This window comes from Chiloscyllium plagiosum, chromosome 25 (assembly GCF_004010195.1).
Source record: "Chiloscyllium plagiosum isolate BGI_BamShark_2017 chromosome 25, ASM401019v2, whole genome shotgun sequence".
Lineage (NCBI taxonomy): Eukaryota > Metazoa > Chordata > Chondrichthyes > Orectolobiformes > Hemiscylliidae > Chiloscyllium > Chiloscyllium plagiosum.
Genome location: NC_057734.1, coordinates 23,514,168 through 23,534,171, shown reverse-complemented (window position 1 = coordinate 23,534,171; position 20,004 = coordinate 23,514,168). Strand labels below are relative to the sequence as shown.

At 38.4% G+C, this 20,004-nt stretch overlaps 1 protein-coding gene across 1 annotated transcript in view; it reads right to left on the bottom strand.

Annotated features, from left to right (window-relative positions):
- Positions 1–19,732, bottom strand: part of LOC122562650 (BRCA1 associated protein) — a 40,359-nt gene extending 20,627 nt beyond the window's left edge. The window contains exons 1-7 of the mRNA XM_043715669.1: positions 19,400–19,732; positions 14,928–15,092; positions 12,229–12,460; positions 3,974–4,163; positions 3,749–3,862; positions 3,060–3,208; positions 1,923–1,998 (exon numbers count right to left, since the gene is read on the bottom strand). Of these exons, the coding sequence (XP_043571604.1) occupies positions 1,923–1,998; positions 3,060–3,208; positions 3,749–3,862; positions 3,974–4,163; positions 12,229–12,460; positions 14,928–15,092; positions 19,400–19,475 (1,002 nt within the window). The 5' untranslated portion in view covers positions 19,476–19,732. The remainder of the gene's footprint in view (positions 1–1,922; positions 1,999–3,059; positions 3,209–3,748; positions 3,863–3,973; positions 4,164–12,228; positions 12,461–14,927; positions 15,093–19,399) is intronic.
- Positions 19,733–20,004: the final 272 nt, after the last annotated feature.

The window sequence follows — 20,004 nt, the reverse complement described above, 5'->3', positions numbered from 1 at the left end:
CCATGGGAAATGCAGTGTTACAGGGACAGGGTAACAGAGTGGGTCTGGATGGGATAGTCTTTGTGAGGATTGGCATGGACTCAATGGGCCAAATAGCCTACTTCCACACTGAAGGGATTCTATGATCTGTGCTGGTAATGTTTTTCTTTTTTCTTTCATGGCCAGGTCAGGCTCATCCCTAACTGCCCTTGAGTTACGCACTGGAGTGCTGTGTGCAGTTTTGGTCTCCTTTACCACGTATGGAGTCAGCTATTACGAGGGGGCATAGCTTTAAATTAAGGGGGGGTAGATATGGGACTGAAGTTAGGGGTAGGTTCTTCACTCAGCGAGTCGTAAGTTCATGGAATGCCCTGCCAGTAGCAGTGGTGGACTCTCCCTCTTTATGGGCATTTAAGCGGGCATTGGATAGGTATATGGAGGAAAGTGGGTTAGTATAGGTTAGGTGGGCTTGGATCGGCGCAACATCGAGGGCCAAAGGGCCTGTACTGCGCTGTATTCTTCTATGTTCTATGTTCTATGTTTTTAAAGGCTTGACAAATATAAGCCATAGTCAATGTTTTCTGGGTGATCTTCCATTTTATTGGTCCAGTTGAAATTTTCCTACTTTTGTTTATTTTATCCTTTATTTCTTGCTCACTGTGCCTCATTTGCTTTCTCATCTTGGTCTTAATTTTATATCTGTTAATTTCAATTTGTTACTTCATTTGTTTGTCTCTTATGTAATTTTCTCCTCACCTGTGTGCATCCTATTCTTTCTCTTTATCAGCCATGCGCACAAAAACACTTAACTATGAAATAATGTCAGGTGAAAGTGAATTTGGAGTCTAAGATGTCTTGTAATCCCATCATTTGCACAGGGAAATGTGAATTACTAAATAAAATGTGCTCTTTATTGAATCAGTTCAAACCAAAGGTTCAACTGCCAAATGGACAGCAAACACTGTAATGAACATTAATCAAAAAAGCAGAAGACTGCAGATGCTGGAAATCTGAAATAAAGACAGAGTGTTGAAAATACTGAGCGAGCTATCGCAGTATCGGTGCAGAGAAACGGAGTCAACGTTCCAAAGCTGATGTTCTGACGAAAGATCACAGGTTTGAAAGTTAACTGTTTGTCTCTAGAAATGCTGCCATATTTGTTGACCATTTCCAGCATTTTTGTTTTCACTGCAATGTACATCACTGGTTTCCTAACTTTTATGGCAGTTAAATAAGGGATTAAAATTATTTAAAGCAACATGTAAAGGCTACAAATGACCAACATGTTAGCCAACAGCATGAAAAAATGCAGCTTTACAAGACTGGATTTCTTAATAAATTAAGAGCTCTTGACGTGGCTTCTCCAACAGTACAGTCTAAAGGTATTACTACTTAACCCCGCTTTATATAACACGTGGGGTATTAAAAACAAAGTAATCTTGTTACTCCACGTGCATAAGACAGAACAATCTGAACTACAACGCATTTTTTTAAAAACTGGTTAGATAAAACACTCCAGAAAGTAAAAGAAAATAACCTCAGGATTAAAGTTATTTTCCTCATCACACTAAGTAAAAGGAGTCTTGGCAGTCTCAATTCATTGCTTTATGGCATATGCTCACCACACACAGCTGGTTAGAGTTCTGATGAATGGAGCAATTTCATTTAGGAAATCTTGGTAGGAACGTTGTGAAGATTTGATACAACAAGGGCTTCATTATTCAGGATATGACCAAGACACAATGAGTCAGACCCTAATTTTCTCTGCACTAGCTACAAAGTGACTGACAAAGGCTTGAATGAGACACCAATACCACAAGTGGATAATATGTTAAGGTCCATAGTCCTAACAATATTCATGTGGCAAACATTCCTTTTCAAAGGAAACACAAAGAATTAGTACCTGACATGCTTTAAACATTTTATTTATCAGTCTTGCTTACCTCCTGGACTCCACACTCAAAACATTTGTTTTCTTCAACTGGCTCCGGGGTCTGACAGTACCTGCAAACCGGGCATCTAAGAGAAAGTAAAATTCCTAGGTTATTGATCAAACTAGATAAACAAACTTCTTTAAACATGAACGTAAACATGAACATTTACAGAAGTGCAAAGGATAATAGCATTTCTGCACTTTCATACAGACTCTATGAGGCCAAACAGACATACAGGCCAAATGTAGAAATAAATTAGTACATTGTCCTGATTTCGGAAATACTCTCACAACCACAAATGCCATGACCGCTTTGGTAAAAAAGACTAATGACTAGAAGTGAGTTTCAAATCAAGATACAAAAGTCATTGGGTAGAATTTATTTATCTTGAACAAACAAAAGGCAGAGAGAGAACAGTGTGACACAGTAAGCTAAAATATCAAGTTTCCAAAATTAGGCCAATTTGGAGCTACTCCAGTTTACAGCCATCTGATTTCACCTGGTATGTTTTCTGTTAATTTGCTTTCGCATTTTACATTTTCTAAACCTGCAATGTCACAACAAAGCAAGCTAACAATTGCACTAAATCCATCAACACACAATTGCTGACTGAATTTGAATAAAGAGGTCAGGATTCAGTTCTAGAAATCAGAATTATTCTTTCATTATCAGTTTAATTCTGTAGTAACATTGTACACCATTAATAACTTTTCATCCATTCCTTTATAACTGGTCTCGCACATGACACAATTCATTTTCTCGTCTACTGAAATACTCCCAGACTACATCTGAAAGCATCCATATGTAACACACATGTGACATGTCCCATGATGTACTTAAAGCTGATATAGATGAGATGGCTACATGCTCAAAGAGCTTTTCCTTCTAAAAGCCAAATCATCAACTGTCAGGATTTAAATACAGTTATTGCTAAGATAGGTCATATAAATATTTTTGTGCTATGCAAGAGTTTTGCAGTGTGGAAATCTGAAAGCATATAACATAGTATCTTTAACAAAATATTTTACCCCACACTTTACTTCAAATATACCATACACCAATTATGCAGACAACTGGAGTTGCTAAGTGTAGAACTTATTTGATAGCCATCCTGTGTTTTCACAGTTCAAATTCCATGCAACTTACGTTGTATCCTCCCAGTGTTGCAAGCAATGACTATGAAAGCTATGATTACAGAGAATTGTTAGAACACCATTTACAGACTCGTCCATTCTTTCAAGGCATACAATGCATGGTGGCAACTCGGTTACACCCATTACAGGAAGACTGGCTCCCTAAAAGATAGAAAGTATAAAATCAACATGAAAAACATCAAAACAAAGTTAAGACTCATACAGTCACAATAGCAGATATAGAATGGGTTTGAAATAGCTACAGCCCTATTAAAAACATAATGAGAAGTCAGTTAAAGAACTGCTGTCAAGTTGGAGCGTATGATTGAAACTTCAGAAAAGCTATTATTCTTTCTTCAACTCCACTACTGGAACTTTCAAACATCAAGCTTCTCCTTCTATCAAGATAGGGGAGATGAAGATAGTCAAAGACAGACATTTTCAAAGTTGCCTTGGCTGCTTTATCAGGGGGTTCTCAAAGAACATTTATGTTCCTTCTTAAATTTTCTTTCATTAAAGAAAGAAAGAATGGAGGGGCAGTTCTACTTACAAACAAAACATATCTAAGATAATAAGCCACGCAAACTAAATGACAGAGTAAATGGTGTTAGGGATTCGGATTGGCAGCAGCAGATGCCTATTTAGTTACAATATTTGAATATATTAAAATGCAGACTTTAGTAAATATGGCACAATACCTACATCCTCAGATTTGATGACCTCAGCCCTTTCCACATATACCAGCTGGCAAACGTCATCTTCAATTGAATTAAATTGTCGACCATTGCAGGCAGTATAAAAGCTATCTGCTTCAGCCTGAAAAATGGACAGAGTTAAAAAAGACTGCACTGGAAAAAGCAACATTATATTTAATATTTCTACACAACTAAATCTACAAATCAAATTGAAACAAATACCATTACTTACCTGTGAACAGAATTTGACGAGAACCATATATTGGTTTGGAGTTGAATCCCTTATTATTTTCATGTGCTCAATTGAATCATCAAATGGTGCAACAAATCTCATAAGGTCGTGGCTAGTCATGGTGGCGGGGACAGTAAGGATACACAACATGGCACTGCGTCTCACATCTTCTTTTAAGGACGTCATCTTGCTAAGAAGAAAAACAATACGCTTGAACTCTCCTAGAAAGTGCAAGATGACAGTCATGAGTAGTAACACAAAATCTGCATTTGGTACTACTGGTAACGAAAAGGGATGACAGTTTTTACAACTTGAGTACACCAAATAATTAATGCTTTTGGTGCAAACCAGAAGTTCATGTATATCCACTAAATGGATGATATGAGCAAATTTTTGGATTGTGTCCATTGGTATATTCATTTTAAGTCAAAACACTGCAAACGTGCCAGCTTCCCTCAAAATACAACCTAGAACTGTTGAGGTATACTTCATGTGCAAAACTTGCCACATAATACCTTCGTTCTCAGACTGTGGGAAAGCCCAGCATACCAGAAGTACCAATTGAATGTTCTGTCTTACCATCCTCAGATCTCGAGCATCAGAGCCAACAGTTTTCAATCTATTCAATTCGTTCAAATTACCTGTTTTAGGCAAACAAAAACTATTGAGCGACTGAATGAATGAAAATTATGGGCATGTTCTCCACAGTCAGATGTACAGCACAGAAACAGACCGTTCAGTCCAACTTATCCTGAACTAATCTAGTCCTATTTGCCAGCACTTAGCCCACATCCCTCTAAACCCTTCCTATTCATATACCCATCCAGATGCCTTTTAAATGTTGTAATTGGATCAGCCTTCATTACTTCGCTTTCTGTATTTGACAGGTTCTGTACAGAATGCAATTGATTCTCGCTCCCCAAATAAAGAAGTTTCTCTTCATCTCTGTCCAAAATGGCCTACCATATATCCTGAGACAGTGACCTCTTATCTGACCACATGCAGCACCAAAAAGTCCTGGTCAAACTGAAGTCATGGAATTAGAAGAAACAATTCCATTGCTTCCAAAGGAAGATGGCTAAGTTGCCTTGTGGTTCAAATGTTACTTGGCACTTGTGCCAGGCAACAATCATCTGCTTCAAGATGATGTAAAGACGTGCCTTTTAAACTTAATGGCATTACTATCATCAAATTCCCCCACTAACATCCTTTATACTGGTCTTGACACACAACTGGATTTGCCAAATAAATAAGTGGACAAAAGAGCAGATCAGAGATTGAATATTTTGTGGCAAGTAACTAACCTCCTTATTCCTCCAGAATCTTTCCATTACCTAAAGGGCAAAAGACAATAGTGAGATGGAATATTTTACTTGGCCTGGACAACGGCAATTTCAATAACTGTCAAGAAGCTCAACATTGACCAGGACCACTTAATCAGCATCCCACCTCATCACTGACTCACTCTACTGTCAGTACAGAGTCACTGCATTGCAAATACACACAATATAACAACTTATTAAGGTTTCTTTAAAAGCATCTTCTGAACTCACAATTTATACCAACTAGAAAAACAAAGCAGTAAGCTCATGGAAAAGACAAACATTTGCAAGCTCCCCAGTAAGTCATGCATTTCACTGACTTGGAAACTGATGGACACTATACAACCCTTGGGACAAAATCCTAGAACTTCTTACCCAAGCAAAGGAAGCACCTTCAGCAGATGAAGTCAGTGGGTCAATTCAATGGCTCACCAACATCAAGACAATTAGAAATGGGCAATTATGTCTAAATCCAGTGAATAAACAACAACAAAAAAATTTGGTAACTGAGCACTATCCCGCAAAACGTTTTATTTTCCATTAGCCCTGCCTCCCCAGTGCAGATTGGCAGTTATTGTTATCAGAAACAGTTACGACCACTCCCTCCTACTTAATAACTTTTGAAACCACTCTTTGTAAGTAGGTCACTTCCATGAAATAGCAAAAACAGAGGCAAAATACACCAAATTCCTACAATGAGACAAGAGAGATTTAAGGATCAAAGGAATAGAAATAAGAACTAAGATGATGTGTGTGTGTGTGTGTGTGTGTGTGTGTGTGTGTGTGTGTGTGTGTGATGTCAGAGCAGTCAATCACAAACAATTTAAAAGGTATGGCTCTTTGATTTAATACGAATACGAAGTGAACAATATAACTACTGTTTAGACAAACGCGCAACTTGCACCACAACTGTACTTCATTGATTAATACAAAACAAACATTCCCACAGAATTAGCACTGCTAACTTGTCAGTATTCTGTAATTAAATGAAAAAAACATGCAGAATCTTGAACATAAATTATAAATGAGGTACAATATTCCCAGACATTCCTCATTATTTTTCTGAATAACCCAAGGTTGGTCATGGTGACCAATGCCATCAAATAGGCTTCAACACAGTCAGCGAGTATTCATTTATTTAAAATTAATTTTGTTCCATTCTTCATTCTCTTCTTCAATAACTTTCTGAAACACTTGGAAATGCTTTAGACACTGAAGAGTTATAAAGGGAAATGATAAATGGGGATCACATGTTCATCAGTAATTCTGATATTGCCATTCAAAATATTCGATTTTTTCATCTATTTGTAGCCGCAGATGGACACTGTATTATGAGCATTCCTAATTTACTTCAAATATTCAGCAACTGCAGACTTTACATTTTATTCTCTACTATATTTGCATTAGGAGACATTTTTCTCTAATTTGTCTTTTCCTCATCAAAAACAAAAGACAAAAGAATTTGTTCCAAGTTTTGCAAAAAGTTCCAGACATAATAGCATCTCTGAACAGGTTGATTAGTAACTATCTGTAAAGCAGACTCAGAGGGTTCTTCCAGTGCAATTGGCAGTGTCCCTACCTTTGAGCAAGGAGGCCAGGGTTCAAGTTCCACCTGACCTCCAGAGGTGTAACATAACATCTCTGAACAGGTTGATAAAAAGTATAGAAAAAAAAACAGACCCAGCACCTACCTTCCTGCTCTCCCTACTTCTCCATCACCTTTGATGGTTTGCATTGCTCTTAATGGGCTTTGCAATTTAAAACAGTTATATGGCTACACAGTTCATTTAATGGTGGTGGTTAGTTGTTAAGTACAAAACATCTCAAAGTAAGTTGATGAGAAAGAAAACGGGAAAAAAATAGCCAAGGTAGAAAATTCCAAAGATTCACTACCCAGAGAGTTAAAAAATATTCTCACCTTAGAAATAAATTACATCAATTTTTAAAAACATTGTGCCCCTGGTTCCAGATTCCCAACCTGGGGAAACATCTTACCTTCATCTGCCCTGTCTACTCTATTAAGTATTTTGCAGGTTTCAATGAGATCACCTCCCATCCTTCAAAATTCTCGAAAATACAGACCCACCTTGCCCAATTTCTCTTCAAAGAACAGTCCTGCCTTCCCAGAACAGCCTGGCAAACGTTCATTACACTCCCACTTTCCCTGAGATAAGGAGACGAAACTTGCCTACTATTTCTCTTGACCATCAGATTCCTAGTTATGTCATGCCTTTCCTCATTCTTCAGTTTATCAGTCACACTTCTCCCATTTTCTTCAATTTTGTTTGACCACAAAGCCCTCAATTTATGTCAGTGTTCTTCCTCTCATCCGACCCAGCAGATCACATTGGTCCTCTTATCCTCTTCATACATCACAGTCCTCTTTTCCTCTCATTAGTCACAGCGGTACTCATCCTCCTCCTTCATTCATTGCTTGCTTAGTTCAGGCTGCCATTTTTAACAACCCAAATTACCCACACAGCCCCTTGTCAACTTACAACCACAATACATTCACCGATCTTTTGGAAACTATTGTTCAGCAGATTTAGTACGGAAAATTCAATTGCTAAAAGTAGGATAAAAAAGGTCATAGAAATTCTAAACTGCAAACAGGAATGCCATGTACTTATCTCAAAATATTGCTAATTAAAACACATTACTCACTCCTCTCATTAAATGCTTCCTAAAACGTGGACTGACCAATAGCAAATGATCTAAAAACTGGGTGCATTAGCAGTAATGTATCGTCCCACCCACACTGCATGTGTTTATTCCAGTTGAGGTAACACATTCATTCCAGACCAAGAACAGTTTTGAATGACTATATACTTCAACAACTTCAAACACAGAATAGAAAGCTATGAAAGCTGATTACCAGCTAAAATAAATTACTGAACATAGTTCCAAATCTTTACAAAGCAATAGTTAATCAATGTAGTGTCAAGAGCAGCACTCAATACTAATATCAAGTGGCAATATGGAACACACCAGAAAAAGTTGTCTTGTTAATGGAACTTCAAAGTGAAATGATAGGCATGTAAAACTTACAGATACAATTCACTATGCACATTATTCTCAAGTCACAGTAATTAATGAAGGTGGCAGATGCAGGGAATGAATTGGGATTAATGCAAACCATTATAGCACATTAGAAGGTTGCACTGCTAAAATTAGATGAAATAGGGTAAGAGGAGGCTCCCATGGAGGATCATCACCAGCATGACCAGTTAGGCTCTTTCAATTATATAATTTCAATGCAACGTTCATTTGATTAAAGTTTCATACTTGCAAAAAGATTACAAAGAATCCAGAGTTTCTCAGTCATAAAACCTTGTATCTCCTTTTTATCTTTGGGTAGCGAGAATTGGACATTTTGCTGTCGAATTGTGCCCACCTAATTATAACATTAGTAAAGTGTATATTGCTGAATAGCAATATGAAATCAAAAGTCTGAATTATTTACAGCACGAATGGGCACTTCTTAATTAGCCTGCTCATGGAATAACCTGATAATTTTGGTGTAAAGTTGCATGAAAGCACAGGTCACAGCATCAGTCAGAAGAAAGCTCTATTGACCTAATTCTTCCTTGCATATGCTGATTCATCAGCTGTACTTTTTATAGCATTCTTTTAAGTTTAGCTAACTGAAGTCTGCAAAAGCTCAGTGGGTAATGTCAATACTAAACTGCAAAGACCAGAAAGTCCCACATCCGTACCACTCTGTACCGAATTGACTAATCCCCACTGTGACAGCAGTTGAGAGGTTACAATAAACCTCAGCAGCACTGGCTTAGGGACAGTAAATCACCATCCAGTTATGTCTGCTGGAAGCAGGGAAGCTAAACTGAGAGCAAATTATAATCTATAGTTCACAGGAGCAATGTACTGAACTTATCAAACATCAGTAACTTCTAAAACGACATTGACAAGTCAGCAAAGTGGATAAATAGTTGGCAGATGAGGTTCAATGCAGTGAAGCACAAAGTGATGCACTTTGGTAGGGAGAACACTGAAAGACAATATAATATGGGGGCTACAATTTTAAAAGAGCTCAGGAACCTGGAGGTAAACATGCATAAATCATAGGAAGATGGCAAGACAAATGGAGAGAGCAGGTAATAAAGCTTACAGGGTCATGATTTCATGAATAGAGACATCGAGTGTAAGAGCAAGGAGTGATGGTGAGTTGGAGTACTGTGTATAGTTATGGGCACCAAGATGTATACGCATTGAATAGGAGAAGCTATCTTCCAGGAATGAAAACTTCAGTTATGAGAATAGGGTGAAGAAGCTGAGATTGTTCTTCTTGGAGACAAGCGGCTCAAAGGAGATTTGGCAATCATGAGCAAGCTGGACAGAATGGATAGGGAGAAGTTGTTCCTGCTTGTAAAAGGAAGAAGAAAGGGAGAGCACAGATTTAAAGTCACGTGCAAAAGTAGCAAGAGTGAAGTGAAAAATACTTAGGGTACTTAGGGTATTGAACACACTGCCTGGAAATGATGTGGAAGCAGGTTCAACTAAGGTATTCCAGAGGGCATTGGAAGATTATCTGGATAGAATATGCAAATGTAGGGGGAAGAAAAACAGGAGATTGACACTGGGTTGTTTGAAGAGCTGGTGCAAGCACAATGGGCCAAATGGCCCCTTCTATGTTGCAACAATTCTGAAATTCAGTGATTCTAGAGGATACACCTGGGTGGAAAATGTCAGAAGTTTCATAAAAATATTTATGAACATTGCTTTCATTCTATTCCTGATGTCACTTCATTAATCAAAACAGCATTTTGTTTTTGCAATACATATTGCGATCAAAACTCAAATTAGTGTACAGGTTAGATTACAGAAAATTAAACAAGTACTAAAAAAGTTTGAGAAGATTTGTAGCTCAGTTTGAGGTTTTGGATGTAGGTTTGCTCACTGAGCTTGAAGGTTAATTTCCAGACGTTGCATCACCCTACTAGGTAACATCTTCAGTGGGCCTCAGGAGAAGCACTGTTGAAAATTCCTGCTTTCTATTTATGTGTTTGGGTTGGTGATGTCATTTCCTGTGGTGTTGTTATTTCCTGTGAAGTCACTTCCTGTTCCTTTTCTTAGGGGGTGGTAGATGGGGTCTAACTCAATGTGTTTGTTGATAAGAGTTCCGATTGGAATGCCATGCTTCGAGGAATTCTCGTGCGTCTCTTTGTTTGGCTTGTCCTAGGATGGATGTGTTGTCCCAGTCGAAGTGGGACATTTACAAAATACTGTGCAAGGACTGTAACAAACACTACATTGGACAAACAGGCAAAAAACTAGCCACCAGGATACATGAACACTAACTAGCACAAAAAGACATGACCTTCTCTCACTAGTATCCTTCCATATGGATGAGGAAGGACACCACTTCAACTGGGATAACACATCCATCTTAGGATCAGTCAAACAAAGGCACGCACGAGAATTCCGGTACTCTATCAACAAACACATCGAGTTAGACCGCATCTACCACCCTCTGAGAAAAGGAACCGGAAGTGACGTCACCACAGGAAATAATATCACCACAGGAAATGACATCACTAATCCAAAGAAACCCAAACATATCAATAGAAAGAACTTTCAGCAGTGCAGTGCTTCGCCAGAGGCCCACTGAAGATGTTACCTAGTAGGGTGATGTAACATCTGGAAATTAACCTTCAAGCTCAGTGAGCAAACCTACATCCAAAAGTACAAAAGATAAACTCAAAGTTAACATGAAACACTAAAGAAGACATCAAAATATGCAAACAGAATATATTTTAATGTTTTACTCCTCATATACAAGATTGCTTATCTGGAGATTGAAGGCTGTGGACATTTTTCGAAAACTTATCAAATATCCAAAACTTAATTGAGACTGGCATCAGCAGAATATGCTGAACAAACAAGAACTTACCCACGATTGCTGAGTTTTGGTACACATTTATTTCTTGGCACTGCTGGGAGTTGGACAAGGACCACATTATTGAAGAAGGTGAATGTTATCAGAATCATGTTAATCATGTGAAAAGTGCAATGGCTCCTGGTCAATTGTAATCCTCAGGGTATTAATAGTGGTAGATGTAGTAATGGTAACGCTGAATATTAAGGGACGATGGTCATTTCCTGGTACTTGTGTGGTGTCAGTGTCATGTTAGTTAGAATCATGTTAATCAAGGACTGTTTGTACTACTAATAACACACAAAGTGAATAATGAGACAATCTCCAATGATTTGATGATGCTAATAGTGCTGTTAGTTCATCAATAAAATATAGTATTTAAGGAAGTGAGGGTGACAATATTCAACTTTCATAACAAATGAGCAGCATGGAGAAATACAGGACAAGCAAAATAATGTAAAATTGAAGGGGGAAGCAACATCCTTGCTAAAGCCATCAGTATGACTTGAGCAAAATTTCCTCCAACAGCAACGTAGCTGGCATTACCAAATCGCAAATGTTATTACTATATTTTGCATTAAAAATGTTTAATTTGACTCTTTGAAAACAACTCAATCCTGGGATAGCATTCATTTCCCAATACTGTTGCCTTTGAGGTGATGAATCAACTCTCTGCATCATTACAATTTGTGTGGTGAAGACTCTGAAGAAGCGGTGACATATGCTCTACTATATGGTAATGACCTTACAAACAGAACCCTCTATTCTCAAAGGAATCCAATATTTGAAGGCAAGAAAGTCACCTAAGAGGAACAAAAATTTGACTGTTTTTAATTTATTGTGGGGAGAAATAATAGGCTACCTGCTGGGTTGGTTGCAGATATGTTGGCTTGTCGTGTTTGCAAAAGCACCCGGGCATACAAATGGTTTTGGCGATGCTGGAAGACGACACATTTATAGTGTACAAAGCCTTAACAAGCTTGGAAAATTAATCTTTCAAACACAAAGATGCAATATGTTTAAAAACAATTTCTCACTCAGTTTTGTAGAGATGCATGATTCCATGTACTACTTCAACTGATGAATTCCCACTAAAGAAAGAAATTTGGTCAGGCAGTTGTTTAGATGGAGAGTCTGGTGCATTCCCACTTTGATCTTTGTGCACTTTATTATTTTCATTTGGATCAGCAGTACTTGCTTTTTCCAGAGGGTTGGTGCTACAAATGGTCTTTTGCTCTGATTTCAGTACACAATCCACAGTATCTTTGTCTGTAAAAAGATGCATTTCATATCAGGGCTGTCAAAGAAACATCTTCAGTTCACAAAATACATTAGCAATTAACAAGACAATCTCTCGAATGATGTAACGAACATGACTTCCTGATGCTTAATGGACAACGAGTCACTCAGCAGCCATGTCAAAGCCAGTGGGCTCATGAATTATTTAAATTCTGGTGATCCATTCAGCTTTGAAAGCCAGCAGATTTTTTTGTTGCACCTGCAATTTTAGATCTTTTGTCTTCCATTCATTTCATCTTATTCACACGTATTGCCGATACAACTGATTAATTACTGGAATGTAACACTACTTTTCAGTGTCCACAGCTGTCAAGGAAAGGCTACCAGCATCCACAAAGATCCATCCCACCCTGGCAATGTTTTTCTACAACCTCTACCATCGGGGAGAAGGTACAGAAGCCTGAACACACGTGCCAGCCGGTTTCGCAAAAGTTTCTACCCTACTGTTGTTAGAATACTGAATGGATTCACAAACACTTAGCATTCACCTGTACCTGTGTTTTTGCTTTTGCCAGTGTTTACCTATTATTTACTTATTTATGCTACTTAACTCTGATTTGCCTGTATTGCTCACAAGACAAAGCTTTTCACTGTGCCTCGGTACACGTGACAATATATTCAATTCAAATTCAAATTCCATCTGGATCAAACTGTACTTCTCAGCATTACTGTCCCATGAACTTAACCTCTTAGTTTAATGGAAGGATTTTTAAACATAATTGCACCAGGTCATCTCATGACTACATGGTCAGAAACTCCTCAAAATGTCAATTTATTGGAAGGATTAGATGAGAAGTTGATACAGAAATCCAATTGGGAAAGAATTGGCAAGAGAAAACAAATGCTTTAAATTCCAAGTACTTAAAAATAAGAAAAAAGTCAGTAATTGGACTGCAATTCAAAATAGCACAAATGAGTTGACATGGGTTCTTTCACTAGCATATTAGAAGATATGCTGTGGCCAGTCATCTCAGCTCAAGGACCTCAATAGGAGTGCTTCACAAAACATTCTTGGCCTATCATCTTCAGCTGCTTCAATGACTCTCCAACCCCATCCTCCTCCGTCCCTCCCTACCCCCACCCCACAACATTCACACCACACAAGGGGCAAGCAATGACTGAGTTGTGATATTTTGAATTACAATCCAATGACTGACTCACTTTTATTTTCAGCACATGAAATTTAAGAAATTTGTTTTCATTTGTCAATCCTTTCCCACACCTTTTCCAAAACTATTGAAGGGTTACCTTGATGTTTCTATATCAAAGTCTATCCACCATTGACAAGGCACAAGTCAGACATGGAAAACTTATCAAGTGTAGCTCCAGCAACACTTAACCAAGAAAACTGACACCACATGCACAAACATTCACTTCCTCCAACAGTGAAGCAGTAAACCACCTAAAAGATACACTGCAAAAATTCAGCAGTTCCTTGTACAGCATGTTCCAAACTTACGACCAAGTCCATCTAGAAGAACAAGGGCAGCAGATACATACAAACACTACCACCTGCAAGTTCCCCTCCAAGCCGGTCATTATTCTGACTTGGAAATACATTGTTGTTCCTTCAGTGTCACTCCATCAAAATCTGGAACTCCCTCCCTAACAGCAATGTGGTTGTGGACTTCAGAAGTTCAAGAACATAGCCACCATCTTCCAAAGCCCACAACCGCTGAATTAATTTTAAAACCTTCAGAGATTTTGGAGTAGTAGGCTGTTATTCTGCAGAATTAAATCAATATACAGCAGCATTGAATTTTATTTTAAATTTCTCCCTCCCAAAGGTACTGACTCATAGCTACTTTCGTCTTTCCTATTGTAGGAGGAATAAAACCAATCTTACATGCTGTGCTGTTCCAGCAATAAAGTTTCAACTAAAACCAATTAAGCACTGTACATCCATTTTAAACAAGACCACCTTAGCAAGTTTCAGCATAGACCAGGGATTTTTAAGAGTTTCTGTTTCTGACACAAATTAAATACAACAGAATGAGCTGCTGGAAGTAACGTGTAGACTTCACATTCATTCTACTTCTCTTAGCTATCTAAACCCAAATCAATTTCTGCAACATTATATTGTTCTTTTGTTTACAGGAACCTGTCATTGATCAACCTGCCCTCAGATCTCTTCAATTCTTCATCCACTACAGGTCGGACTTCAGTAAAAGGAAAGAGGCTGTTATTGTTATCATGTCTCAGATAAGCAAAACAGCTGATGATGGAAATCAAACTTGCATTCCTGAATTTCTGTGGAATTATGTATGGTATTCTAACCCTGCACCAATGATTGTTACTCTTCATAATACACAAAATAGTTTAAATTCTTATCAAGGTGAATACACTTGACAAAAGCTTAGATTTTGCTCATACTCTCAAACTGCTTAGCTTGCAGTTATTTGCTTAGCATCATATTCAGAATATCACGTTACTGTACCTTTGTTGGAGGTTATAGTTTCAATTACCATGTCTCTCATCTCTCTACGACCAATGTGTTGATGCAAGATAGTAGATTTTTCTCCAGTTGTTTTACCCTCCAGCAAGAGCTTTGCTGAACTAAGCGATTTCTTCTCTTTACTTTCATCATCTGCCATATTGACAGCTACACAGGTAAGAATCAAAAAAAAAAGTAAATTATTTTATGCCAGTATATTTGTTTTTCAGTATTAAATCAACGTATATAACACTTGAAACAAAACATAAAACAAGTATTATTCTAAAATATTGTGAATTTCCTTAAAATCTTGCGTGAACATGGCACCCCACTCCATTCCAAAATGAGTCAACAAGCACGCCTACGTAGAAGTTTGAAATACTTTAAATAAAATAAATGAAATGCGCTAAATTAAACAATCACACAATCTATAACTCCAACAGCTGAAAAGCTGATCTGCCAAAATCATGACTTGGAGGTACTGGTGTTGGGCTGGGGTGGACAAAGTTAAAAATCACAACACCGGGTAATAGTCCAACTGGTTTACTTGGAAGTACTAGCCTTCAGAGTGCTGGTCTTTCATCAGGTAGCTGCGGATTAGTGTTAAACTGGGGTGTACAAACTTACAAATCACACAACACCGGGTTATAGTCTAACAGGTTTATTTGGAAGCACTAGCTTTCAGAGCACTGCTCCTTCGTCAGGTGGATGTGGAGTATAAGATCGTAAGACACGGAATTTATAGCAAAAGTTTACAGTATCATGTAAGTGAAAATATATATTGGAAAATGATCTGGATTGTTTGTTACGTCTCTCACCTTCTAGAATGACCATGTTGGTTTCAGTTCTTTCATGTGTAAACCCAGAACTTTTTTAAAAAGTTACATTCTCAAGTGAACTTTAACAACAGGTGCCATGTCGGCCCAGATAATGCAGTGAAGGTGTGAGGTGCACTGTGTGAGGCTGTGTCCCAGTGTTCAGACTGATGCTATTTCTTAAAAAAAAGGGATTTACAGAATCTTACATGGATTCTTGCAGTTTTTGAGCAAAATAAAACGTAATTCTGCAAGAACAAATTCACCCCACAAACTTGTGTGTGCATGTGGGAAGGGTATGAGTGTCTCTGTGCATGCATGCCTGTGTCTGCGGGCATGCAGTGTTGTCACCTGGCCAGTTGAGGTTATCGCCATGGTGACCATCCTCCAAGGCAGACTCCGGGACACGCAACAATGCAAAATGGCTGAGCAGAGGTTGATAGCGAAGTTCAGTACCTACAAGTTTGTGGGTGAATTTGTTCTTGCAGAATTAAATTTTATTTTACTCAAAAACTGCAAGAATCCATGTAAGATTTCATAAATCCCTTTTTTAGGGATAAAATCAGTCTGAACATTGGGGCACAGACAGCCTCACACAAGGCATCTCTCACCTTCAATGTATTATCTGGGCTGACATGGCACCTTTATTAAAGTTCACTTGAGAATGTAACTTTTTAAAAAAGTTCTGGGATTTACATATGAAAGAACTGAAACCAACATGGTCATTCTAAAAGATGAGAGACAAACAATCCAGGTCCTTTTCAATACATAATTTCAGTTTCATCACACTGTAAACTTTTGCTATAAATTCCATGTCTTATGATCTTATACTCCACAACCACCTGAAGGAACCGCGCTTCAAAAGCTAGTGCTTCCAAATAAACTTGTTGGACCATGACCTGGTATTGTGTGATTTTTATCTTTGTACACCCCAGTCCAACACAGGCACCTCCAAATCATGTTGGTTTCAGCTCTTTCATATGTAAACCCCAGAACTTATTTTTATAATTACATTCTCAAGTGACCTTTAACAATAGGTGCCATGTCAGCTCAGATAATGCATGGAAGGTGTGAGGTGCCTGGTGTTGGAGTATAAACCTATTGGAGTATAATCTGGTGTTGTGTGATTTTAAACATTGCCAAAATCAAATTACAGGTATCGCCTAATGTGTAGTTACTCTGTTAAGTAGATCCATCTCCTAGCGTCACTAAAATTTACTTTTAAAACTATTATAGACCATGATACATTTTGTAACTTTGCTCCTTATACACTATTCTCTATTTTTCTGAACTCGCCCTATGCCACTTGACTAAGATTTTGCAACCATGTTGACACCTTGAATATTTAGTATATTTTGAAAAAAATGATATGCCAAATATAAATAAATAATATGCTCTTATCTTACTCATTATATGATACTTTAATTTACATGTAATTAGCTCCACTTTTGCCATTACTAAAGTGTCAGACAAGTCAAAGCATGCTGTCCAGACACAGCTCACATTTTGAAAAACAAATGTTTAGGTGAACAGCAGGATGTGTTTTGTTATCCAATTGTGCACAATATGAACATTTCAAACACCTATTATGATTACCTAAAACCCAAAAGGCAATGTTAGGTAAGATAATAGTTGATAATACAATATTGCTGGGCCTACATTTCCTAGTTATTCACCATTAATACATAGTCAATATTTCACATCAACAAAAAGAATTAAATTGAATTTTCAGCATCCACAGATAGCAGTTCAAGCACATAAAAACACAACATAGAACTTGAATGTAGAAGAAAGAAATATACTGCCAAATCTTTTTGTCATGCACTTCTCAGGACAAAGGCAAAAATGCCAAATTTCAAATGATTGCAAACATTTCTACTGTAGAATAGAAGCTGAAAAGCTTCCTCTTCACTGCAATACACTATCATCTCTTCAATTTTACATCATCTTTTGAAGGAAAAAAAATCAGGAAATGAGAAACTTAGCTTGGATCTCAGATTACTTTATTGGTGAATTTAGCTCTCAATTTTCAGGTTTTCCATTGCTCAGTTTGTACCAACAAGAGCAAAAGGTGACCTATTTGTAAGATTTCATCCATGCAGCTTTGGAACCAGCTGCAGCACAAGCACTGTCTGCAGTAATAGACCTGGCATCTATTCAGCACTTCCACAAAAAGTGACATTACTGGAATACAGAACAAGGTCAGAAAATACATCTGCTGCTACTCCATTACGTCATTTTCCACAGAGCCTATCAAATACACAACATACCAACCAGCTAAAATTGATGGAAATTATATCCCATACACTGTACAATGCTAGATTAGATTCCCTACAGTGTGGAAACAGGCCCTTCAGCCCAACCAGTCCACACCGACTCGCCAAAGAGTAACCCAGCCAGACCCATTTCCCTCTGACCTAACACTATAGGACAATTTAGCATGGCTATTTTGCCATAGCTGCACACTGTGGGAGGAAACCGGAGCACCCAGAGGAAACCCACACAGACACAGGGAGAATGTGCAAAGACAGTCACCAGAGGCTGGAATTGAACTTGGGACCCTGATGCTGTGAGACAGCATTGCTAACCACAGAGCCACCGTGCCGCCCAGTACCTTGCTTAACAGATTTTCTAGATTATTGCTTACATTTGATCATTCTAAATACTTCCTTAAAATCAAGGCCCTAGCACTGGAAAACTTCATAAATTTGGCATCATGAAAATGACAAATTGGATGCAGAAGAGACACATGAGACCATCAATATTACCAGCAAGCTTGTTAGTTAATAGACACTTGCATGCTTGACTCTAGCTTTTGAATGAACAAATAATAAACTATGCCTCTCACACCTCTTTTAACGATGACAGTGTACCTGCTGCCATTTTCCAGATAACACAACCCACCCTTCTACTGTCATCTGGCTGGTTGTGGATGGCTAGCTACTACACCAGCCTCTTGCATCTGTCTCTTCATATTGTCTTGTCAGATCCTGTATGTTTCAAAATCTTAGGTGAAAATTCATTCAATTTCTGCTCTTTTCAAAGTAAAACACTGAATTGCTGTTCCATTAAGATAGACAGATATGTTTTGGTCTCTCATAACATTTGGCAAAGAATTCAGATTTATTTAAAATCTAATAGAAATTAGACTTCAGGTCCTGCAGAATTCTAAAGACCCTAATTAATGACTTTAATAAATTGTGGTAGAGGTTTGACATAAAATCCAAATTGATGACAAACTTACTATATTACTCAAATACACTAATTCGCGATTGGAACAATTGAATTCCTTTTTCCTCCCCTTGAGAAAAAAACCTTGGTTCACATTAGCCTATCTAAATATTTCAATTTAGGGTCTGCCTAAGGACAGGGTACTTTCCGATCTTTTAAAAAGGGTCGGGAACACAAATCTGAAGAGACTTTTATCCAACAGAACCCCCAGCAAAGTTTTCGAATCGGTTGTTTTTAAACAGATGAACAGTGAGAAATAACGAGAGAGAGAGAGAGAGAGGGGTGCATTACGGCACCAGCCTTAACCCCTACCCACCCACCAGTCATTAGACCGGGATACTTCTCAATCTATTTACTGCAGCGGGCACATGGTGGCCGGTGGCCCCCTCCCCTCCCCTCAGAGCCCCCGCTGCTGGCCTGGGGACTCACCGCAATACTCGAAACCCTCCGGATGGTGCGAGTGGTTCGCCAGCTCCAGACGTACGGCCACAAGTGAAACGCTCATATGTTAAACCCCACAGCTCTGCTCACCCGAGTTAAAAATAAAACTTTAAACAAAAGAAAAACCCTCATGGGGGGGAATACTGAAACCAGCCGAACCGGAAAACGTCCGACCGGACACCCAGAGCGGGAGGATTTTTTTTATTCCCTCCCCCACTCTCTGCAGAGTGGGGTTGGCGGGAGAGAAAGTAAAATAATCCCCGAAATTCCCTCAAAAATGACAGGCCGAGCCTCCCAAACCTACTTCCGCCAAATTGACCCCTCACCGCTGTCCCTTGACCAGCCACCTCCGTGACGCAGTTCCGGTTCCTTAACGGTCGAGTGCAATCTATTTTCTAATCTGTGGAGGATTTGAATTCCCATATTCTTGATACCCCATGATGGAAAAAAAAATCAAAATTTGTGCTCGGCTTGTAACGCAATCTGCACGGGATTGACGCCGAAGTGGCCATTGGTGTAAATATGATTGAATGGTGTCCGTTGGTCAGCATGGACATGGTGGGCCGAAGAGCCTGTTTTTATCCTGTACGACT